The sequence below is a fragment of the Rana temporaria genome, chromosome 5 (genome assembly GCF_905171775.1).
Source record: "Rana temporaria chromosome 5, aRanTem1.1, whole genome shotgun sequence".
Taxonomy (NCBI): domain Eukaryota; kingdom Metazoa; phylum Chordata; class Amphibia; order Anura; family Ranidae; genus Rana; species Rana temporaria.
The window spans coordinates 162,223,347-162,249,339 of record NC_053493.1 but is presented as its reverse complement, the minus strand read 5'-3'; the positions used below and the strand labels follow the sequence as shown (position 1 = coordinate 162,249,339).

The window sequence follows — 25,993 nt, the reverse complement described above, 5'->3', positions numbered from 1 at the left end:
CAGCTTCAACAATTTACACAGCAGATTTTTTTTTTTACTTTACTTCCAGCACATTATCTAAAACTGAAACAAATAGAGACCCTCTGGTGGGACTTTAAAGGGCAGTGAAAAAGGCGTATGCAAAAATATATGTATAAAATATGTATCTTTAATAATACAACATCTAAAAGTATAGACACAGGGGCTGGTCCACAAAGATCTGCCCCGGCATATCGTATCTGAGATACGCTACGCCGCCGTACCTTACCTGGCTTTGGTTTGAATCCATAAAGATTTTGCGCCGTAAGTTACGGCGGCGTAGTGTATCTCAAGCGGTGTAATGGCGCGGAATTCAAATTGGGCGGATAGGGGGCGTGTTTCATTTAAATGAAGCGCGTCCCCGCGCCGTACGAACTGCGCATGCCCGCCGTGCATTGCGCAAAATGACGTTGCAAGGATGTCATTGGTTTTGACCTGGACGTAAATTACGTCCATCCTGATTCACGAACGACTTACGCAAAAAAAAAAAATTGGAAATTATACGCGGGAACGACGGCCATACTTAACATTGAGTACGCCACGAAATAGCAGCTTTAACTATACGCCGAAAAAAGCCGACTAGAGACGACGTAAAGGAATGCGCCGGCCGCTCGTACGTTCGTGGATCATCGGAAATAGCTAATTTGCATGCTCGATGTGGAAAACGAAGGGAACGCCACCCAGCGGACGCAGAAGAATTGCATCTTAGATCCGAAGGCGTACGAAGACGTACGCCTGTCGGATCTAACTCAGATGCCGTCGTATCTTGTTTTGAGGATTCAAAACAACGATACGACGCGGGAAATTTGAAAGTACGCCGGCGTATCAGTAGATACGCCGGCGTACTCTCTCTGTGGATCTGCCCCACAGCATTTAGCTATATAAAAAAGATTGCAAAGATGTATAAAGATAATGTAACATTTTGTTCATAATGAAATCAGAAACCACACATTTTCATCACTCTTTTACATTTGGACAGAGTAATACTTCTGTCAATACCAAAAGTCAGCCTAGAACAATGCAAATAAAACTGGATAATATTGCAAATACAAATCCTTCCTTAGTATACAGAGTCCTTTAAAACTGGTTCTCTTTAAAGTCCAATTAAATACATTCAAGGTGCATCAAAGCAAAATATGTCTCTCATTTTGCGTTTTTTCTAAGCAGCCACAGCCTGACCCTGTCGGCAGGTGCAGAATAGTATGTCATGCTCTCTTTGGGGAAACAGTGGTCTCATTGCATAAGTCGAACACGCCCCCTACAGCTCAACAATCAGCAATGCTCCCCTTTGATTAAAGAGCTTTGCAAACTAACAGGCTTTATGAATACGGAACTTGCGCCCTAAGTTATGGTGGCGTAATGTATCTGAGATACGTTACGCCCGCCGACAGATACATTATGGTATCTGAATCCGGGCCACTGACAACAAGTTATTGCTGTAAGATAAAGTACTTACAATTAGAATTTAAAAAAAAAACCTGACACATAGTGCTATATAGCTCTTGATAGAATAGAGGGGATAGAAGTGTGTTATCATCCTGACTTTACAACCATTTTAAGTGAAAAAGTATGTGTGTATAGCCATTCCCCATTTTTTTTTTTTTTTTTTTGATGGTGTGTGGAAGGTTCAGAACCCCAGTGATGTTTTTATTGCAATTTGTGTCTCCGCTATTGTCATTTACCCTCTCTATTTTTTCGGTGGCCTTTTCTTTGGGGGTCATTCTTCCTCCATTCTTAGCAACCACTGAAAATATCTTCTGGACAGACAGTGCATTGTTTTAGGTGATCTGTCTAACTCAAAGATTTGTATTGTGTGAAGAAACATAAAGCAGAACTTTTGTGTAGTAACCTAAAGCAGGAAGGAGAGCCTACCTATATCATAATCAAATATGGCTGCCCTTTTGTACATTGATGCATTTATAAATTATACAGTGAAAAAAAGAAATTAAAGCCCTGTACTCACGATCAGTTTGTCTGATGAAAACAGACCGATGGACCGTTTTCATCAGACAAACCGATCGTGTGTGGGCCCCATTGTTTGTTTTCCATCGGTGAAAAAAATAGAACATGTTTTAAAATGTTCCTATGGATAAAAAACTGATAAAAAAAAATGATTGTCTGTGTGGAAGTCCATCGGTCAAAAATCCACGCATGCTCAGAATCAAGTCTACGCATGCTCAGAAGCATTGAACTTCATTTTTCTCAGCATGTCCTAGTGTTTTACGTCACCGCGTTGGACATGGTCGGATTTTTGACCGATGATGTGTAGGCAAGACTGATAAAAGTCAGCTTCATCGGATATCCGATGAAAAAATCGGATTAGATTCCATCAGATATCCGATCCTGTGTATAGGGCTTTACATGTATACCAAGCTAACCTTATTCACAGCTATATCTAAAAAAAATGATATACTATACCAGTGATGGTGAACAGGGCTGGTGCAAGGATTTTTGACACCCTAGGCGAAACCTCATTTTGCCGCCCCCCCCCCGCTCCACCCATAGGCGCGCGCAGGGGGTGTGCCAGGGCACACCCTAATCACCCCATGCGGTGCAGAGTCCCCCTGCTAATATTCCACCAAAGCCCCCCAATGGAGCTCCTAAAAGTCTTTTAAAAAAATAACACAAACAAAAACATACTGACACCATCCACTGCCCTGCGGACACCAACCTCTGCCCTACTGACATATCCACTGCTCTACTGACACCATCCACTGCCCTATTAACCCTGTTCATGTTTTAATACATTTGGGGTGCACACCCTAATGCAAAAATCTGCTCACACCTTTAGCTCCACCCCTGACTCCACCCCCATTGCCCTACCCATGTACACCACAACTTTTTAATAAAGGAACCAGACCAGAGGTTTTTGTGTGTCTACGGGAATGCATTGTGTGTTTCAGTGTCTGTGTGTGACTGTAAGGGATGCCGCTTCACCAGTGCCAATCAATGCAGCCTCACCTGTGCCCATCAAATTCAGGAAGTTTTACCAGTGCCCATCAAATACAGTCTCACCTGTGCCCATCAAATGCAGCCTCACCTGTGCCAATAAAATGCAGCCTCACCTGTGCCAATTAAGGATGAGCTCCGGCGTGTTAGCATAGAACATGTGCAGAGCCCGCCAGGAAGTGAGCACGGCACTGTGCTAATAACAGCCAGGGAGACATTTCACGATCCCTGCAGCCGAGCATCGGGACAATGTCTCCCTGGCTGTGATTAGCACAGTGCCGTGCTCACTTCCTGGCGGGCTCTGCACATGTTCTATGCAAACACGCCGGAGCTCATCCTTAGTGCCAATGAAATGCAGCCTCACCTGTGCCCATAAAATACAATTTCCCCATGTGCTTATCAAATGCAGCCCCACTAGCGCCTATCAAACACAGCCTCACCAGCGCCCATCAAACGCAGCCTCTCCAGCGCCCATCAAACGCAGCCTCACCAGCGCCTATCAAACGCAGTCTCACCAGCGCCCATCAAACGTAGCCTCACCAGTGCCCATCAAACGCAGTCTCACCAGCATCCATCAAACGCAGTCTCACCAGCATCCATCAAACGCAGTCTCACCAGTGCCCATCAAACGCAGTTTCACCAGCATCCATCAAACGCAGTCTCACCAGTGCCCATCAAACGCAGTCTCACCAGCATCCATCAAACGCAGTCTCACCAGCATCCATCAAACGCAGTCTCACCTGTGCTCATCAAACGCAGTCTCACCAGCATCCATCAAACGCAGTCTCACCAGCATCCATCAAACGCAGTCTCACCAGCGCCCATCAAAAGCAGTCTCACCAGCGCCCATCAAAAGCAGTCTCACCAGCATCCATCAAACGCAGTCTCACCAGTGCCCATCAAACGCAGTCTCACCAGTGCCCATCAAACGCAGTCTCACCAGTGCCCATCAAACACAGTCTCACCAGCACCCATCAAACACAGTCTCACCAGCGCCCATCAAAAGCAGTCTCACCAGCACCCATCAAACGCAGTCTCACCAGTGCCCATCAAACGCAGTTTCACCAGCATCCATCAAACGCAGTCTCACCAGTGCCCATCAAACGCAGTCTCACCAGCATCCATCAAACGCAGTCTCACCAGCATCCATCAAACGCAGTCTCACCAGCATCCATCAAACGCAGTCTCACCTGTGCTCATCAAACGCAGTCTCACCAGCATCCATCAAACGCAGTCTCACCAGCATCCATCAAACGCAGTCTCACCAGCGCCCATCAAAAGCAGTCTCACCAGTGCCCATCAAAAGCAGTCTCACCAGCATCCATCAAACGCAGCCTCACCAGTGCCCATCAAACGCAGTCTCACCAGTGCCCATCAAACGCAGTCTCACCAGTGCCCATCAAACGCAGTCTCACCAGTGCCCATCAAACGCAGTCTCACCAGCACCCATCAAACGCAGTCTCACCAGCACCCATCAAAAGCAGTCTCACCAGCATCCATCAAATGCAGTCTCACTAGCGCCCATCAAAAGCAGTCTCACCTGTGCTCATCAAATGCAGGCAGCCCCACTAGCGCCCCTCACTCATCTGTGCCCATTAATGTTGCGTTACTGGTGCCCGTCAAATACAGCTCCACCAGCGCCTATCAAATACAGCCCAGCCCCACCTGTGCCCATTAATTACAGTATTACAGTTTCAGCTGTGACCATCAATGCTGCTTCACCACTGTCAATCAATGCAGCCTGGGGGGGGGAGGTTGGGTAGGTACATACTTGGCATCTAAGACAGAAACAGTGTTTTCTCAACACACACCAGGCTCAGCAAACTTGTATCTGAGGACGTGAACCTGTGTTTGCTGTCTGCCAGCCTTATCCTCGCTCGCACCAGTCTAAAATTCTTCTGTACGCCCGTATGCCCACTTCATACCTGCCTCTGTCTGTGTCCAGGCTCCGCCTCCATCTATCGCCAAGCCCGGAGAGCCGCCGACAGGCGCCGCGCGACTGTCCCATGATTACTCTCGGCTCCACTCCAATGTGACACGGCCAGTCCAGGAGAGCATCCTCGGGGGGGGACATGTGGTGGACGCTGGACACACACACGTCAGAGCGGAGAGCGTGGGGGGGCTGGTGCTGCTGCTCAGAACTATCTCTGCTCCGAGTCAGAGTGGAGAGCGGGGGGGGGGGTGTTCTGGACAGTGTGGACGCACATCACATGTTGTCACTGATGTGTCAGACTCAGAGCGGAGACCGGAGACGGGGGGGGGGGACACGCTGCTTCACACATGTCAGAGGCTCAGAGCGGCTGCCTGTGTATAGTGCAAGCTCTGTGGACAGTGGGGGAGTAGTAGGATAACCAGCGGCCGGGCGCCCTAGGCGGCAGTGCGCTCTAGGCGGCTGCTTAATCCGCCTAGTGGTAGCGCCGGCCCTGATGGTGAACCTTGGCACCCCAGATGTTTTGGAACTACATTTTCTATGATGCTCATGTACTCTGCAGTGTAGTGTAGCATCATGGGAAATGTAGTTCAAAAACATCTGGAGTGCCAAGGTTCGCCATCACTGTACTATACATTACTCAACATAAAGTACATTAACCACTTAACCCCCGGACCATATTGCTGCCCAAAGACCAGAGCACTTTTTGCGATACGGCACTGCGTCGCTTTAACTGACAATTGCGTGGTCGTGCGACGAGACACCCAAACAAAATTGGCGTCCTTTTTTCCCCACAAATAGAGCTTTCTTTTGGTGGTATTTGATCACCCCTGCGTTTTTTAGTTTTTGCACTATAAACAAAAATAGAGAGTCAATTTTGAAAAAAATGAATATTTTTTACTTTTTGCTATAATAAATATCCCCCAAAAATATATAAAAAACATTTTTTTCCTCAGTTAAGGCCGATACGTATTCTTCTACATATTTTTCATAAAAAAAAAAATCTCAATAAGCGTTTATTGATTGGTTTGCGCAAAAGTTATAGCGTTTACAAAATAGGGGGTATTTTTATGGAATTTTTATTATTTTATTTTTTTTACTAGTAATGGCGGTGATTAGCGTTTTTTTTCGGTACTGCAACATTATGGCGGACACTTCGGACACTTTTGACACATTTTTGGGACCATTGGCATTTTATAGCGATCAGTGCTATAAAAATGCATTGGATTACTATAAAAATGCCACTGGCAGTGAAGGGGTTAACACTATGGGGCGGGGAAGGGGTTAAGTATGTTCCCTGGGTGTGTTCTAACTGTAGGGGGGGTGGCCTTACTAGGGGAAATGACTGATCTTCTGTTCATACATTGTATGAAAAGAAGATCAGCATTTCTCCCCCTGACAGGACCGGGAGCTGTGTGTTTACACACACAGCTCCCGGTCCCAGCTCTGTAACGAGCGATCGCGTGTGCCCGGCGGCGATCGTGCCCGCCGGTCACACGCACGGGAGTCGGGGGCGAGCAGGGGGCATGCGCACGCGCCCCTAGTGGCCTGCGCAAGAGCAGACGTTATATTACATGCTCTCGCGCAGGGGAGCCGACTTGCCATCGTAAAACGACGGTGGGCGGTCGGTAAACGGTTAAAGCAGAATATTTCAGCCAACTTCTAGGTACATTAGTGGGAGCAAGGAGGGTTTTTGATTTTTAGGGTAATTTCACTGTAGCATATATTCCTATCAGGGCCCTTGGAGTATGTATAACTTAAAGTGCTCTATATACCCTTACCAATACTTAAAATTAATATTAGCAAGAATTCTTTCTAAAGTTATATTTGACTAAAAAATAATGAACAGAGACTGTTATCTTCTTCTATCACAGGAATCGATCCTGCTGGTCAACACTGAATGAAGGAGCCTACACCTGGTGATAACATAGGAAATGCCAAGCTCCACTGTAATGGCAATTGGAGCTCTCTCCAGCTCTCTTATTGTAACTTGTTGCCTAATGGTTGCCCTGTGCAACCCAACTATATATGTACAAAACATTACACAAACGGATCAGCAGCAAATGAAAAACAGCCAAGACAAGAAGGAGCATGTGGTACATGGCAGTCAAAACCAAACACATCAAGGTAAATTAAATGAAAATAAAATAGAGAAAGAAGAAACAATGAAAGAGTGGAAAACTAAAATGAACAAAACTTTACTAAGCAAGGATGTTTTAAACAGACAAAAACAGACTCTGAATACTCAGACATTGAGTAGTAAATTAGTTAATACAATACAAGTACAATCAGATGCTGTACAAGATCAACCTATGGAGGACTTATCGATTTTGGATCCTGTCAGTACACCTGAAGCTCCAGAGGAATATGTCTATCCAGACTATCGGGGTAAAGGCTGTGTGGATGAGAGTGGATTTGTGTATGCTATTGGGGAAAAGTTTACACCTGGACCTTCAGCTTGTCCGTGTCGCTGCACAGAGGAGGGGCCACTTTGCATTCAACCAGAATGCCCTAGGCTGCACCCACGCTGTATTCAAATTGACAGCAGCCAGTGCTGCCCACAGTGCAAAGAAAAGAAAAATTACTGTGAATTTCGAGGAAAAACATATCAGTCCTTGGAAGAATTTATGGTGAGTCTTATTATTATCAATAAAAAATACATTAACATGTGGAAAACAGATATACAGTATTAGATCTAAAATAAAAATGTTGTGCTAAAAATATGTTAAAACAACATATGAACACATGAACATATGCTGGAAATGTGTGGGAAATATAAAACAACAATTTTACTAAATGGTTAATTTTTCCCCATCTTGCTTGGATTTGTGAAATGTAACGGTAAATTGTATTGAAAAGCACATTTCCAAAAATCTCTGTAAAACGAAAATATGCAGTGATTATATAGTTACATAGTTGGTATGGTTGAATAAAGACACATCTAAAGGTTTATGGAATTTATCTACAACCCCTACTGATACCACCAACTGTGGAAGGGAGTTCTACATCCTCACCATATTGACATTAACTGCTTGCCGCCCGCCACACGCAGATATACATCTGCAGCATGGCACGGGCAGGCAAAAGGACGTACCTGTACGTCTCCTTTAAGACGCGTTTTTTGCTGGCACGCACGCCCGCCAAGATCTCCGTGATCGCACACATGGGTCCCACAGACTAGATCGCCGCGGACATAGCCACGAACGTCTCACGGAGAGATAGAATGGGGAGATGTTAGTGTAAACACAACATCTCCCCGTTCTGCCTAGTGACACTGTCACTGATCGTGTTCCTGTCATCGGGAACACAATCAGTGATGTGTCACAACAAGCCACTCTCCCTACAGTAAGAATCATGCCTTAGGGAACACTTAACCCCTACAGCGCCACCTAGTGGTTAACCCCTTCACTGCCAGTGTCATTTTCACAGTAACCAGTGCATTTTTATAGCACTGATTGCTGTGAAAATGACAATGGTCCCAAAAATGTGTCAAAAGTGTCCGATGTGTCCACCATAATGTCGCAGTCATGATAAAAAACGCGGATCACCGCCATTACTAGTAAAAAAAAAATATTAATAAAAATGCTATATAACTATCCCCTATTTTGTAGACGCTATAACTTTTGCGCAAACCAATCAATAAACGCTTATTGCAGGTTTTTTTACCCAAAAATATGTAGAAGAATACGTATCGGCCTAAACTGAGGAAAAAAAATTATATCTTTTTGGGGGATATTTATTATCGCAAAAAGTTAAAAATATTGATTTTTTTTTTTTTTTCAAAATGATTGCTTCATTTTTGTTTATAGCGCAAAAAATAAAAACCGCAGTGGTGATCAAATACCATGGGACTAAGGTCCGTTTTGTTAGGTTGTTACAGCATTTAGACACTTTATAAAATAGAAATTGACTGGGGCCATCTTAAGTGTGGGCATCATGAAGCCAGACTGTATGACTTCCTGGATTTCAGCCTTGCAGATCTCATGGGTACAGCATGCATCTGATGCTGCTTCAGTACCCCACAACCTCTACATCGAGAACTGAGTGATCAAAGACAACTGATTGCTCCCAATAAGTCTGAATATTGCCATCATATTCCATTCTTGGATTTGACCTGATATTATTCCTTGCAATAGTTTATATACTATTGATGTCTGTAATTCCTATATATATATATATATATATATATATATATATATATATATATATATATATATATATATATATATATATATATATATATATATATATATATATATATATATATATCTTGGTCCTTTTCAAATATTGGCATCATATTTGTTTTTTGGCAGTAAGATTTCTTTACAAATTAAAACATGTATTTAATTTATTTTAAAAAAATACTATACTCTTTTTGCACCTATGCTAAAGGCTAAAATGCAAAATACAAGGAAATGACGGCTGAAAACATGAATAGCAGCATGTAGGGAGAGGGTGTTGCAAAATAGGTACATTTCAATATATAGTATTTTTCTCTTGCAAAAGCTCCAAGAACTATATTGTAATGCTAAGGACAGGTAAATTAAATGTGCATATATAAATATATAGCTTTTAACAATGTTGATGGATAAAAGATATAAAAGTAACATGTCTTTGTTTTTTAATTTCTAATGTACATATGAACAATCATATGTACAGATCTCATGGGCTGGTTCTTTTTCCTCCTTTGTTGTGCTACAAAAAAATATATCCTACTACCTCTCCTGCCTCTCTATCAATTACATATTCAAGTTTTTACTAAATTAAACAATGCACTATATTCAGTATGTTGCTGGTATTTTCTGTCAGAAGTAAGCACCATTTTATGTTTGGGAGACTTTTTATACATATACACAGAGGCCCGGATTCACAAAGCACTTACGCCGACGCATCTCGAGATACGCCACGTAAGTGTAACTATGTGCCGTCGTATCTATGCGCTGTGCCCACAATCTGAGATACGCCTAAAAATAGGCTTCCTACGACCGACGTAACTTGCCTACGCCGTCGTATCGTGGGCGCATATTTACGCTGGGCGCATTTGCCGCTCCTATTGATTTTCTATGCACATATGCAAATGAGGGAGATACGCCGATTCACAGACGTACTTGCGCCCGGCGCATAATATACGCGGTTTGGGTAAGTCGTACGTCCGGCGTAAAGTTATTCCCTATCTATGAGGCGCAACCCATGCAAAGGTATGGACCAAGGAACACAAGCCGCCGTATTTTACGTCATTTACGTAGTATGTGAATAGGGCTGGGCGTAGGTTATGTTCACACTGTAGGCAGTGATTCGACGTATGTTAGCCAGTTGTTTCGACGTGATTGTGCACATGCGCACTGGGATACGTTGACGCGACGGCGCATGCGCCGTTCATTTTAAGTACTTGTCTGGCACTCGGCCCAGCATTTGCATGGGGTCACGCCTCATTAGCATGGCTCACGCTCACTTCCACCTACGACGGCTTACGCCGAGGGAACCCAGCGCAGTTTGGGAGGCAAGTGCTTTGTGAATTCGGTGCTTGCCTCTCTGCGCGACGTTGGCGTAGCATATATTAGATACGCTACGCCGGCATAAATATGCGCCAATGTATGTGAATCCGGGCCAGAGTTTTCACAGATTTGCTCAGTTGTTTAAAAATACATTTTATTTATGTAGCAAAATAGCAGATTTTTTTTTTTTTTTATGTGGGTCAAATTTTAAATAATTCAAAGAATATTATATTCAGGTAACTACAACCTAATGAGAGCAAAAGACAGAAAAGCTGATATATATCTTAAGGAATCAATGTTTGTTTGAGAATGCCAGTTGTAGCAGTTGATACTTATCAAAAGCTTATTAAAAACTAGAGGTGAAACATTGGCGATTCATTTTGTTCTAAGGGTGGGGAGAGTCACTAAGTGGAGATGCACTTAGGGTTTTTCCAATAAACCGAATGGAATCTGGGAAAGGTAGGGGTTTTAGAGTGGGGAGAATCACTAAGTGAAGATGCACTTAGGGTTAAAGTTCATAGGTCAAAGGTCGGTTAGGGTTAGGGTTGAGCATTAGGGTTAGCATTAGGGTTAGGGTTGAGAGTTAGGGTTAGAGTTAGGGTTAAGTAGAACCACCTTCATCTGGCTTAAATTAAGTGTGGAGACCTTAAATAACTATCCTGTTTCCAGTTGCTACATAAATGTCAGTATGTTCTCTAGAAAAAAGAGAACTCATTTACAGCTTTAGTTTCCAAAGCTTAGATACAGTTTAATGTTATAGAACTAATTATTCCAAAATACACTGAGCTAAATCAGGCTCCTACTGTATGCTGCTTGGAATAAATACCTCGGAAATAATAGACTATATATGTGCTCTAAACCAGCAATTATAGATGAAAAGCTGACCCATGGTTATAAAGGCCAGGATTTCCCTGACCCCACCCACTATCATATAATGAGGAATAATCCAGTTGATTTTTGGACTAAGATGAAGATGATGACATATAAATACATTGATAATGCACTGTTGTAAAAACAAATATCTGTGTTTGGATAAAATGCCAGTGCTACTTATGACCTTCTGTTGAAATACTCATACTAAAAAGTAATACTATCTTTATTTCCCTTATACAGTGCCTTAACATTTTTCACATCTTGTCATGTTACAACCAAAAATGTAAATGTATTTTATTGGGATTCAATGTGATAGACCAACACAAAGTGGCACATAATTGTGAAGTGGAATGAAAATTGAAAATGGTTTTCATTTTTTTCACAAATACATATGTGAAAAGTGTGGCATGTACTTGTATTCAGCCCCATTTACTCTGATACCCCTAACTAAAATATAGTGGAACCATCTGCCTTCAGAAGTCACCTAATTAGTAAATAGAGTCCACCTGTGTGTAATTTACTTTCAGCATAAATACAGCTGTTCTGTGAAGCCCTTTGGGGTTTGTTAGAGAACCTTAGTGAACAAACAGCATCATAAAGGCCAAGGAACATACTTGGCAGGTCAGGAATAAAGTTGTGAAGATGTTTAAAGCAATAGTAGCTTATAAAAGCTTTAAACATTTCACGGAGCATTGTCTAATCCATCATCCAAAAAAGGAAAAGAGTATGGCACAACTGCAAACCTACCAAGACATGGCCGTCCACCTAAACTGACAGGTCAGGCAAGGAGAGCATTAATCAGAGAAGCAGCCAAGAGGCCCATAGTAACTCTGAACGAGTTGTAGAGATACACAGCTCAGTAGAGAGAATCTGTCCACAGCACAACTATTATTTTTTTATTTATTTTTTTAACATTCCAAGTTTATTAAAGTCAAACTTATGGCATACATGAAAAACATTTTTGTGCAGATGCAACTGCTCACATCTTCTAATTATATGCGTTCTATGTATATCACGACATAGGATAACAGGAGATAGATCTAAAAGCAATTCAAGAGAGAAGGCTATCTATCTAAAGCTTACAGACGATCATATTTCAGAAGAATGAAATGCATGCAGATCAAATTCCCATTAGGGCTAAAGTCGTTCCAGGGGGGATAAACCACCCATATCTAGCTAAACCTTCGGGAGTATATTTGAAGTCTGATAAACCAGCTTTGAACATAACGGGCAGTTACAAACTTGACTGATTCCTGAAGTTCAATAAGAAAAGTATAGATTAAGCACAAAGGTATGAAGGGTCGAGGCCCAAGAAAGAGAACTAGAAGAGAGAAATAAATAGTTGGCACTAAACGGCTGGTCGTAGATGTACAGAGACAATCACAAATTTAGGTATCCACCCAGAACTCAATTATACCACAACTATAAGTTATGCACTTTACAAACCTGACCCTTATGGAAGAGTGGCTTGAAGAAAGCCTTTGTTGAAAGAAAGCCACAAGAAGTCCCATTTGCAGTTTGGGAGAAGCCATGTGGGGGACTCAGCAAACATGTGGAAGAAGGTGCTCTGGTAAGATGAAACCAAAACTTAACTTTTTAAACTAAAAGCAAAACCCAATGTGTGGCAGAAAACTAACACTGCACATAACCCTGAACACACCCTCCCCACCGTAAAACATAAATTGGGTATCTGGCACTCCAGGAGGCAATGTGAAACATTGTGGTGGCAGCATTATGTTGTGGGATGCTTTACTTCAGCAGGGACAGGGAAGCTGGTCAGAGTTAATGGGAAGATGGATGGAGCCAAATACAGGGCAATCTTAGAAGAAAACCTGTTATGCCGCGTACACACGGTCAGAATCTCCGACAAGAAAAGTTTGTTGTGAGATTTTGGTCGGAAGGTGTAGGCCCCACCGGACTTTTTCTGTCCGAATTTCCGACAGCAAAAATTTGAGAGCTGGTTCTCAAATTTTTCGACTGGAAAAGTTCTTGTCGGAAATTCCGATCGTCTGTATGCAATGCCGACGCGCAAAAAAACACGCATGCTCGGAATCAAATCAACACATGCTTGGAATCATTGAACTTAATTTTTCTCGGCTCGTTGTAGTGTTGTACATCACCGTGTTCTTGATGGTCGGAATTTTGTGTGACCATGTGTATGCAACTCAAGTTTGAGCCAAAATTCTGTCGGAAAAAAATCCACTGTTTTCTTGTCGGAATTTCCGATCGTATGTACGCGGCATTGGAGTCTGCGGAGGTTCACCTTCCAGTAGGACAACAACCCTAAACATACAGCCAGAGCTACAATCAAAACATATTCATGTGTTAGAATGACCCAGTCAAAGTCCAGACCTAAATCCAATTGAGAATCTGTGGCAAGACTTGAAAATTAGGGTGTAATGGCGCTTGCTATTTAAATCTAAATAATTATATTATCGCTCGCTAATAACACACAAAATAATAATAAGTAATGACAAATGTATCCAAATAGCAATCTAGGTAAATATATGAAATTGTTTCACTTCTTAATCCTTAATAACCCACCAGGCATCAATGGCAATGATGAGGGGGATAACACAAGTGATATTAATGAGATCCAAAGTACAATAAGAAAAAAAAAAAAAAAATATATATATATATATATATATATATATATATATATATATATATATATATATATATATATATATATATTATCAATGTGGTAATTGCATTCCAAAGTAAATAATGACATCCAATAGTGATAAAAGTAGGTGAACAAAAAAAGAGGTTAAAATAATTATTCCCTGTATTGCTATTTGGAAACATTTGTCATTACTGATTATTATTTTGTGTGTTATTAGCGAGCGATAATATAATTATTTAGATTTAAATAGCAAGCGCCATTACACCCCCCATTCTTCACTTGTTATCAGTGTGTGAGCACTATTGAGTTGTGGCTGCTGCATAGTTTATTTTATCATTTCACTTATTGTAGTTTTAGTGCCCAGGTCAGTGTGGTTTTGCGCATTAGTTCCCCCTTTTACAAGACTTGAAAATTGCTATTCATAGACACTCTCCATCCAATCTGACAGAGCTTGACCTATTTTGCAAAGACGAATGGGCAGAAATGTCACTCTCTATATCTGCAAAGCTGGTAGATTCATACCCAAAAAGACTGTAATTGCAGTGAAAGGTGGTTTTACAAAGTATTGACTCAGGAGGGCAGAATACAATACCACAACACATCCCAATAAAATACATTTACATTTTTGGTTGTAACGTGACAACATTTGGAAAATGTCAAATGGTATGAATACTTACTCAAGGCACTGTAAGTGGGAAAATATATTTTAAATACTCTTACTGTAAACTGTGCATACAAAACTTGTATTTCAAAATATACAACAAAATGCAAAGTTTCTGGAGGGATTGGTTTGCATCTCAGATCTGAACTATGGCATACCGCAATGTATTATATTTCCTGGGGTTATATAATAGGGACCTCCATGAATTAGCAGAAGAAACATGCTCAATACATACCTTGGAAAACCCAGGTGGTTCCTAGACATTATAGAAAAAGAAAAGAAGGCACACTGGCCTAGTGAATTATCCAACAGATTTATTAAAATATATGAATAAAATCATACAGATGTCTACTCACAAACATAAGTTAAAAAAAACGCTCATCAGGCCACATGTGTGGCTATCTCTCATCGGTTGCTTGGATCACCGAACACGGTAGTGGGGAGCCGAGTCATGAAGGAGACTCCACAGGCTGGCACATTTCGAAGGAATGGCCTTCTTATTAAGAACCTCTGGCTCAATTGCATACTGGGCAAGATGTGGCCAGTGGTGCATCCTGATTCCCAAATAATCAAGTGGGCTGTCATTGGGAGCGTATCAGCATCTGCCCTTGACCCCATGTACTATCCTGCCATATGATGCAGCAACTGCTGATAGCTGTTGGCAGTGGACAGCCCTGGTTGCTGTGTAGAAAAAAAGTTGTGAACACCTCACTTAGGCAGCCACCCACACCACTGCTCCTCCTTTCAATGACAGCAGGCTCTAAGCCACATTGTCCGTTATATAATGCCAAACCTTGGTTCCTCCACAGCATGTTCTCCAGGTGTTTCATCTTTTGCTCAAAGATAGGTCCTGTGACTTTTTCTTTGTAACATCCAGGGGAGTTTTCATCCAGTAATGGCCCTTTTCTTTGATTTCACAATGTCCTCAGCTACCTGCTCCAAGCCATGTACAACTAGGGTTTGTAAAGGGATACATGTCACCACTGGAAGCCTGCCTCATGTTCTTTCTGAAGAATGCCATGGCAGCTTTACTCCTTCTGTACTCGCCGAGAGGATGTCTGGATATAGCAATCCCTGGGACACAAGACAAATCTCCTCTTCCTCCCACTGCCATGTCGCGTCTGCTACAGCAGAAATATGAAAAGAATTGTGATGCTGATATCTTATATATATGTGTGTGTGTGTGTGTTTGTTATACGTTTTGTAACCACTAGAGGGCACTGGTTGTACATATTAATGTTATTGTGATATTTGTGTTATGATTTTTGTACCCACTAGAGGTCACTGGTTGCACATACCACTTTCATTGTGATATATATAATATATATTTGATGTCATATGCAATACTCACACTAGGGGTCACTACTTTATTTTATTTATTTTATATTTACATAACATAATATTCTTTTTGAAATAAGTGAGCGCTTCACATATTTTTCTTTTTTCACTGGTCTGCTAATAACAGTTGGTGTTAAGCAGCAACCTCTTAGGCCCCGTACAGACGACCGAACATGTCTGCTGAAACTGGTCCGCGGACCAGTTTCAGCAGACATGTTCGGTCGTCTGTACAGCCGAACGGACAGGATTCCAGCGTACATTTGCCCGCCGGGCCTTTTTCGAGCGGGCAAATATTTCTAAACATGTTTAGAAACATGCCCGCTAGAATCCTGTCCGTCGGACATGTTCGGTCATCTGTACAGACCTACCGTACATGTCCGAGCGGCCGCCATCCCTCGCATGCGTCAAATGACTTTGACGCATGCGTGGAAGCATTGAACTGCCAGGGCCGCGCACGTCGCCGTGTCATCGTCGCGGCGACGGCGCGGCCTCGTCGCCGCATATCGAGTACGCGCGGATTTCTGTATGATGGTGTGTACAGCCATCATACAGAAATCTCCGGGCAGACATGTACTCTGAAAACGGTCCGGCGGACCGTTTTCATCGTACATGTTTGCCCGTCTGTACGAGGCCTTAGATTTAATATATAGCACTTACTTTATATTAGTAGCACAGAAGTACATTTCTTTTTATCTAGCATATACATAGCCAAAAATACATCCCGAAATATATTCTGCTACTCCTCCCGAGTATAACGATACCACATGTGTGAGACTTTTACACAGCCTAGCCACATACAGAGGCGCAACATGCACGGAGCACCATCAGGTGTTCTAGGGGCATACATTTCAAATCTAATTTGACTACCTATTACACTTTTGTGAGGTACTGTAGTGGCACTGATGGGCACTGTAGTGACACTGATGGGCACTGTAGTGACATGGATGTGGCACAGATGAGAACTAATGTGGCGTGGATGAGCCATGGATAGGGATGGCTGAGCATGGATGGGGATGGCTAAGCATGGATGGAATGGCTGAGTACGGATGGGATGGCTGAGCATGGATGGCATGCCTGAGTATGGATGGCATGCCTGAGTATGGATGGGGATGGCTGAGCATGGATGGGGATGGCTGAGCATGGATGGGATTGCTGAGTATGAATGGAATGGCTAATTATGGATGGAATGACTGAGCATGGATGGATGCATGAATATGGATGGCATGGCTGAGTATGGATGGGATGGCTGAGTATGGACTGGATGGCTGAGTATGGATGGGATGGCTGAGCATAGATGTATAGATGAGTATGGATGGCATGGCTGAGTATGGATGGCATGGCTGAGTAGGGATGGGATGGCTGAGCGTGGATGGGTGGCTGAGTATAAATTGCATGACTGAGTATGGATGGGATGGCTGAGTATGAATAGGATGGCTGAACATGGATGGATGGATACGTGTGGATGGCATGACTGAGTATGGATGAAATTGCAGAGCATGGATGGATGGATAAGTATGGAGGGCATGGCTGAGTATGGATGGGATGGCTGAGCATGGATGGATGGATGAGTATGGATGGCATGGCTTAGTATGGATGGAATGGATGAGCATGCATGGATGGATGAGGCAGGAAGTAGCACTGTGGGCACTGAAGATCCAGCCCACAGTGCTGCAGCAACCAATCTCTCCCCCTGTCCTCTCACACTGTACCGATGTGGTAAAGGGCCACTGCCATCTGCCCTATACTGTGATCTGTGATGCTCTGGGTCACGGATACCCTATGGTCCATGCCAACGGATCTTACTTTGTACAGTAAAAGTTTATGGGGAACTGTGTCAAATGCTTTTGAAAAATCCAGATACACCACATCTATGGGCTTTCAATTATCTAGATGGCAGCTCAACTCCTCATATAAGGTTAGTAGATTAAAGTGTAATGTTTATTGCATGTTGACAGCTTTACAATTGCCATCGGTGGCTAGTTGTCAAAAGACTTGCCTTTTACAGTATTAAAAAAATGTAAATGTTTTAGCAACAAAGTTGCCACTGACTGCCACATTCCTGAAAAAGAATGATTGTGAAACTGAATTACTTGTAATTATTAAATGTATATGTATTGCATATTTTGTAATAAATTCTGTAGTGTTCAGTATGAAAAACAAGATGTTTCAGGCATGGTGTTCCAGCTTTTTTCCAGCTCCACAAGCTACCCAAAAAGTCTGATTGTGAAAAAAAATTACTAACTGGCATGTCTATTACAATTAATATTAAAACAATAGTCAATACATGATTAAATATTCAATTCAGTTGTTCGATGCCCTAATAAGGTGCCCTTTAGCACACTTAGCTACGGAAGGTTATGTTCTCAACCTCAACTCCTCGGCGCCTTATGAAAAAAAAAATCTCCTATTTATTTAAAATGGATATAACCTATATAATTGCTAAATAAAATACCTTTCCATTTTATTGTATAGTTGTTTGTCCTCTGGATTTTTAAGGTATGCAATTAACATTGTATTGTGACACTGTGGATCATTATACTAATACATTAGCATTAACATTCAGCAAGCACATTGGAATAGCATATGCTAATATATACTATAGATATTAGAAGCAATTTGTGCAATTACATTGGCCAATATCCTTGAAATTTATTTTGTTGGTCTGGAAAGGAGTTTTCAGTAAAAAACCATGGGCCAGATTCACAGAAGAGATACGACGGCGTATCTCCTGATACGCCGTCGTATCTCTGAGAGTATCTATGCGGCTGATTCATAGAATCAGTTACGCATAGATAGCCCTAAGATCCGACAGGTGTAATTGACTTACACCGTCGGATCTTAGGATGCAATACTTAGGCCGCCGCTGGGTGGAGTTTGCGTCGTTTTCCAGCGTCGGGTATGCAAATGAGGTTTTACGGCGATCCACAAAGGTTTTCGCGTTCGTTACGTCGTCGCTAGTCGTTTTTTCCCGTTGCAAAGTTAAGCCTGCTTTAACATGGCTTAACTTTAGACGAGCCATGTTAAAGTATGGCCGTCGTTTCCAGGTCGAATTTCAATTTTTTTTGCGTAAGACGTCCGGGAATCCGAAAGTACGTTACGCACGTCGCCGTTCAAAAAAATGATGTCACTTCGCGCAAAGCACGGCGGGAATTTCAAAACGGAGCATGCGCAGTACGTCCGGCGCGTGAGCGCGCCTAATTTAAATGGTACACGCCCCATTTGAATTAGGCGGGCTTGCGCCGGACGCCTTTACATTACACCGCCGTAAGTTTACACACAAGTGCTTGGTGAATCAGGCACTTGCGCTGAAAACTTGCGGAGGTGTAACGTATAGACGATACGTTACGCCGTCGCAAGTATATGTGAATCTGGCCCCAAGATTCCACTCTTTGCTATGATAGCATATTATGGATGAATAGACAGATACGAATATATAGGTATGAGAATTTCAGCCTACCTCCATGCAGAAGCAAACACTTACCCTTGCATTACAGTAAGTTTGTAAGTATAGTAAATAGAACTCTTTCTCTATCCACTAGTTAATTAGCATTTAACCCTTGCAATGCTGGGGGGGGGGGGGGCACTTCCAGGGTTTTTATCCCAAAGTTGGGGTTATAAATGAATTAAAAGATTAAAAGATATTGTGTTACTACAACCAGTGCTGCCCTAGACCTGGCTAAGCTCGTGCACCCCCTAATTTAAATATGACCCACCCCTTTCTGTCAAGATCACACCCCTTGCTGTTTAAGACCCGCCCTGAAACTTTTGAGTGGGGACACTAGTTCTGAGGGCCTGGGGGGGGCGGGGGGGACATTGGATTCCCCTAATTTTCATAGATTTCCTCTCACTCCTGTTTGGAAATGGGGCAGGAAGTTAAGGGAAATCTCTGAAATGGGACAGGGATAGTAAAAAATAAACTGACAGGGGCTATAACCCTCCCTTTGTCTATCCAAAATGAAAAAAAAAGTGTTGCCTATAGTTCTACTTTAACCACTTCCTTACTGGGCACTTAAACCCCCTTCCTGCCCAGAGGACTTTTTGCGATTCAGCACTGCGTCGCTTTAACTGACAATTGCGCAGTCGTGCGACGTAGCTCCCAAACAAAATTGACGTCCTTTTTTTCCCACAAATAGAGCTTTCTTTTGGTGGTATTTGATCACCTCTGCGGTTTTTATTTTTTGCGCTATAAACAAAAATAGAGCGACAATTTTGAAGAAAAATAATGTTACTTGTTGCTATAATAAATAGCTCAATTTTTTTTTTTTTTTATCCTCAGTCTAGGCCGATACGTATTCTACATATTTTTAGTAAAAAAAAAAAAAAAAAAAAAAATCGCAATAAGCGACTGGTTTGCGCAAAAGTTAAAGCGCCTACAAAATAAGGGACAGAATTATTATTATTATTATTTTTACTAGTAATGGCAGCGATCTGCGATTTTTATTGCGACTGCGACATTATGGCGGACACATCGGACACTTTTGACACATTTTTGGCACCATTCACATTTATACTGCAATCAGTGCTATAAATATGCACTAATTACTGTATAAATGTGACTGGCAGGGAAGGGGTTAACACTAGGGGGTGAGGAAGGGGTTAAATGTGTGTCCTATAGAGTTTTCTAACTGTGTGGGGGGAGGGGGGTGACTGGGGGGTGACCGATCTGTGTCTCTATGTACAAGAGACACAGATCGGTCTTCTCTCTCCCTGACAGCACCGCTGTCTGTGAGAGCCGGCAATGAGAAATGATCTCATATGTAAACATATGAGATCATCTCTCATTGGCCGCACAGATCGCCTAGCAAAGGCCACTCCGATTGGCCGTTCACGGCAATCTGTGATTGGCTGTGTCCAAGGGACACGGCCAGCACAGAAGTTCCCCGCTGCGGAAAGGGGCGGACGTCAATTGACGGCGCCTCAGAGAAGTAGAACCACCCTGCGGCCGTCAATAGTCGTACGGCCGTCGGGAAGTGGTTAAACACAAATTTCTGATAATTTTATGGAGAGGACTAAGAAGATATAACCATGCCAATGGTGCAGCAGAAAACATATAGTACAGTGAGGAAGGTTTGTGGTAAGCCCCACCCCCCACACCCCCACAGTTACAGAATGCCTGCCGCCCGCATACCGGAAGCAGTGCGGCTGCTTTCTTTATGGGGGCGCTAGCGCTAGACTAATTTGCTTCTCAGCCCAGTCCACCCCATAAGACTGGTGCTACACTAAAAGTGTAGCGCAAGCCAGCAGGGACTCTTTCCGTGCTGCCCCCCTGCAAAGTTCTGCCCCAGGCTTTGACCTTATTGGCCTAGGCCAGGATACAGCGTTGACTACAACCTATGTAATGTTATAAGCAACCATGTAAAACATAAGTGTACTTTTAAACTTGGGTCAGAAACCTCAAGAATATGTGCCTCCTAAAGTAATGCAGTTGTTCTTTGTAAAATGGTGAATGAAAAGACTTGAGGTCAGCACGATCACTAGTGTGCCAGTCATATCAGTGAGGGTATAACACTTAGATGATATCTCTTAATGTTTATTACAAGCTAATGTCCTTTATATGTATGTATGTATATGTATAATGTAATATTTGGAGAATGACTCCTGATTAGGTTTGAGCGAACCCGAACTGTAAAGTTTGGGTTTGTACAGGACTTTTGGGTTTTTGGTACCCGAACCCGAACAATTTGCTGTAAGTTCGGGTTCAGGTTTGGTGTTCGGCAATGTAATGGCGCTGCAGGGCAGCCAATCACCATTTGTTTTAACCGTGTGACCTAGAAGCCATCACAGCCATGCCTACTAATGGCATGGCTGTGATTGGCCAGTGCAGCATGTGACCCAGCCTCTATATAAGCTAGAGGCACATAGCACAACATGTCACTCTGCTTTAGTTAGGGTAGGGAAAGGCTGCTGCTGCTGCTGCTTGTAGGGAAAGAAATATATAGGAGTCAGACTGTCCTGCTTCAGAAATCAAATTACACCAGCGCTGCATGTTCCTGTGAGATACTCTGCATTAGATACATTAGGGAAAGGTTCCTGATTGTGCTTATAGGGACAACAATATATAGGAATCAGTCCTGCTTCAGAAATCAAATTACACCAGCACTGCATATGTTACTGTGAGATACACCCTTTAGATACTTTTTTTTATTGTGCTATTCAAAAAACATCCATTTAGTGTTTCCTCCATATCTGTACGCGTGAGATAAACACTTTAGCTAGTGTTCTTCTATTGTGCTATTAAAAAAAAAACATTTAGGCCAAAAAAATATATTTTTCAGTGTTTCCTCCAGTGTTTGCAGTGTTTCCTCCATATCTGTACATGTGAGATAAACACTTTAGATACTGTTTTTCTAGTGTGCTATTAATTTTTTTTTATTTAGGGCAAATAATTATGTTATTTTAAGTTATTTCCCTATCCACATTTGTTTGCAGAGTACTTGTCATGCTCTTGCCAACATTGTGCTGCCATTTGCAGCCCTCTAGCCTTTTCCATTAGTGTTTTAGAGACATTTTAGTACTGAAAAGTTTGGGTCCCCATTGACTTCAATGGGGTTCGGGGTCAAGTTCGGGTCAAGTTCGGGTCCCGAACCCGGACTTTTTTCCGAAGTTCGGCCGTACCCGTCGAACCCGAACATCCAGGTGTCCGCTTAACTCTACTCCTGATTGGTTGAAGGGCTGATTATAATAGTTACTGGGAAGCATAAAGGGGGCTTTATTTAACATGTATATACACTGCTGTGCAAAAGTTTTAGGCAGGTGAGAAAAATTCTGTCAATTAAAAATGCTTTCATAAGTAGAAATGTTAACTAAGCAAAAGTAAATGAACAGAAGAAAGATCCAGATCAAATCAATATTAGGTGTGACTAAGTTTTGTCTTCAAAACAGCATCAGTTCTTCTAGGTACAGTTGCACACAGTTTTTGAAGGAACTTGGCAGGTAGGTTGTTCCAAACATCTTTAAGAACTAACAGGAGATCTTCTGTGGATCTAGTCTGTCTCATATCCTTCTGTATCTTCATGTAATAACAGACTCAATGATAATGAGATCAAGACCCTGTGGGGGCCAAAACATCACTTTCAAGACTCCTTGTTCTTCTACACTTACGATACACTCCAGGTATATTATCAAAAGTATTGTGACACCTGCCCTTACATACACATGAACTTAAATGGCATCCCAGTCTTAGTCTGTAGGGTTCGGTATTGAGTATCTGCCTGTATTTCTTAGCATTGAGGACACCATTGATCTTGACCAAATCTCCAACTCTTTTCATAGTGCTAAGAAACTTGCAAAAAAACACCATCATGCTTTACTGTTTCCTGCATATACTGTGACGGTATGCGAGGTGCAATACATAACAATAGGTACATTTCACCTCGCATTCGTTCCATTATGAGGGAGTGAACCGGAATCCGGTCCGGGTTTCACAGCCTCTGGGGCTGGCTAGGAATCCGGTCCGGATGTTTGGGTCCACTGGAGTCCACAGTCAGCTGGACTTTAAAAGACCAGGAAGAGAGCACAACAGGGTGCTGGGATTTTTGGAGACTCAGGAGGGAACCCGAGTGTGAGGGGCTCTATGGAATGTAACTGCAAGAAAAGGTTTGCTTTATTGTTATTTTGTGGGTGATGGGGACCAGCCCCGCACTGTATAGAGAGGAGATCATGATTGTTTAGTTTAGCGCCGAACGGCAAAGATTTCATTTACTGTTTTGTTTATTTTAACCTGCAAACCATTTACAAATAAAATCTGGCATCCGCCAGACTTAAAAGAAAGTGCCTGCTTGCGGACTGTGTTTCAGAAAAGGTGATCCCCACAAGCTAATCCCTCACAATACTCATTACTGTACTGCTTTCCAGTACTTCAGTGAACAAACTTCTGCTACAGCCACATTTTTGACATTTTGACTTATCAGTCCAGAGCACCTGTTTAAATTTTTCTGTACCCCAATTCCTAAGTTTTTGTTGAGTTGCTTAGTCTTGTTTCCAGAAGTATAGCTTTTTGGCCACAATTCTTCTATGAAGACCACTTCTGGCCAGAAATCTCCAAACAATAGATGGGTTTACCTGGTTCCCACTGGTTTCTGCCAGTTCTGTGTTGATGGCACTGCTGGACATCTTGTGATATTGAAGGGGAGTAAGCATGATATGTCTTTCATTTGCTGTATAAAGTTTTCTTGGCCAACCACTGCATCTACGGTCTTCAACACTGCCCCATTTCTTTGTGCCTCTTATAAAGAGTAGAACAGCACACCTTGAAACCCCAGTCTGCTTTGAAATCTTTGCCCGGGAGAAAATTTGCTGATGCAATATAACTGCCTTGAGTCTTGTTGCTGTGCTCAGTCTTGCCATGGTGTATGACCTGTGACATGAAACTATTTTCTACAACCTCACCTTAGTAGCAGAGTTTGATTGTTCCTCACCCAGGGACCTTCTACAAACCTTCTGTTTCTGTTTCAGTTAATGATTGTGTTTCAACCTACATATGAAAGTGATGATCATTGGAATCTGTTGGGTTTAATTGGTTAATCATACATCTAACTCTAATCCTAAAACATCCATGACTTTGTGCAAGTGTACAAAGTGTGCAAGTGTAATGCCGCGTACACACGGTCGTTTTTCGGCATTAAAAACAATGACATTTTTAAAAACGTCATTTGAAATCATCGTGTGTGGGCTTCACATCGTTTTTCGGCTTTTAAAATGTTGTTTTTCGGGTTGTAAAAAATGATCGTGTGTGGGCTAAAACAACGTTTTAAACCAGCGCATGCCCAGTTATGAGATGGGAGCATTCGTTCTGGTAAAACTACCATTCATAATGGAGTAAGCACATTCATCACGCTGTAACAGACAAAAAAACGCGAATCGTCTTTTACTAACAAGGAATCAGCTAAAAGCAGCCCAAAGGCGAATAGAACTTCCCCTTCAGAGTGCCTTCGTACGTGTTGTACAGTACATGTTGCCGAGAATGTGTTTCCAGCACGACAGCATCGCGCTGATTCTCGGCGACAGGGTGCCGACATCTCGCACTCGCTGGAATAGACAAAGCGCATTCCAGCGAGCGTGTCATAGAAGCGACGGGAGATCCGACTTGGATTCCCGCCAATTCTAGCTGTGGCGTTTGGTATGAATCCTGAGAGGCAGAACTCCACGCCAAATTTTAAATAAAAAACCGACATGGGTTCCCCCCCCCAGGAGCATACCAGGCCCTTAGGTCTGGTATGGGTTGTAAGGAGACCCCCCCCACGCCGAAAAACCGACGTGGGGGATCCCCACAATCCATACCAGACCTGTATCCAAAGCACGCTACCCGGCCGGCCAGGAATGGAGTGGGGACGAGCGAGCGCCCCCCCCTTTGAGCCCTACCAGGCCACATGCCCTCAACATGGGGCAGGGGGCGCACTGCGGGGCCCCCCACCCCAGAGCACCCTGTCCCCATGTTGATAAGGACAGGGCCTCTTCCCGACAACCCTAGCCGTTGGTTGTCGGGGTCTGCGGGCGGGGCCTTATCGGAATCTGGGAGACCCCTTTAATAAGGGGGCCCCCAGATACCGGCCTCCCATCCTAGGTGTAATGAATATGGGGTACATCGTACCCCTACCCATTCACCTGGAGGCAAAGTGTAAAAGAAAAAAAACACACAACACAGGGTTTTTAAAGTAATTTATTAGTCAGCTCCGGGGGCCCCCCTGACTTCTTTAGCTCTTTTAGCAGGGGGGCTTCTTTTTCCGCTCTCCGGGGGTCTTCTCCGCTCTCAGGGGGTCTTCTTCCGCTCACCGGGGGTCTTCTCCCATCTTCTCCGCTGTCATCTCGGCATCGGTTCAGCGGCCCGCTCGCTCTCCGGTGCCTTCTTCTTCAGGGCTGGCCGCCGCTATCTTCGTGTGTTAGCTCGATTACTAGCAGCGGCCAGCCCGGCTCTTCTTCTGTCTTCTGTCTTCTGCCTTCTTCTGCCTTCTTCTCCTGATGTTGACACAACGCTTGACACAACGTTTTTTTTTTCTTTTACATTTTGCCTCCAGGTGAATGGGTAGGGGTACGATGTACCCCATATTCATTCACCTAGGATGGGGGGCTGGTATCTGGGGGCCCCCCTATTAAAGGGGTCTCCC

The 25,993-nt window shown here is 43.0% G+C and overlaps 1 protein-coding gene across 1 annotated transcript in view; it reads left to right on the top strand.

Moving 5' to 3' along the window:
• The window catches only part of VWC2 (von Willebrand factor C domain containing 2), a 606,745-nt gene that overhangs the window by 45,925 nt on the left and 534,827 nt on the right, over window positions 1–25,993 (top strand). The window contains exon 2 of the mRNA XM_040353321.1: window positions 6,772–7,527. Coding sequence (XP_040209255.1) covers window positions 6,832–7,527 — 696 coding nt within the window. The 5' untranslated portion in view covers window positions 6,772–6,831. The remainder of the gene's footprint in view (window positions 1–6,771; window positions 7,528–25,993) is intronic.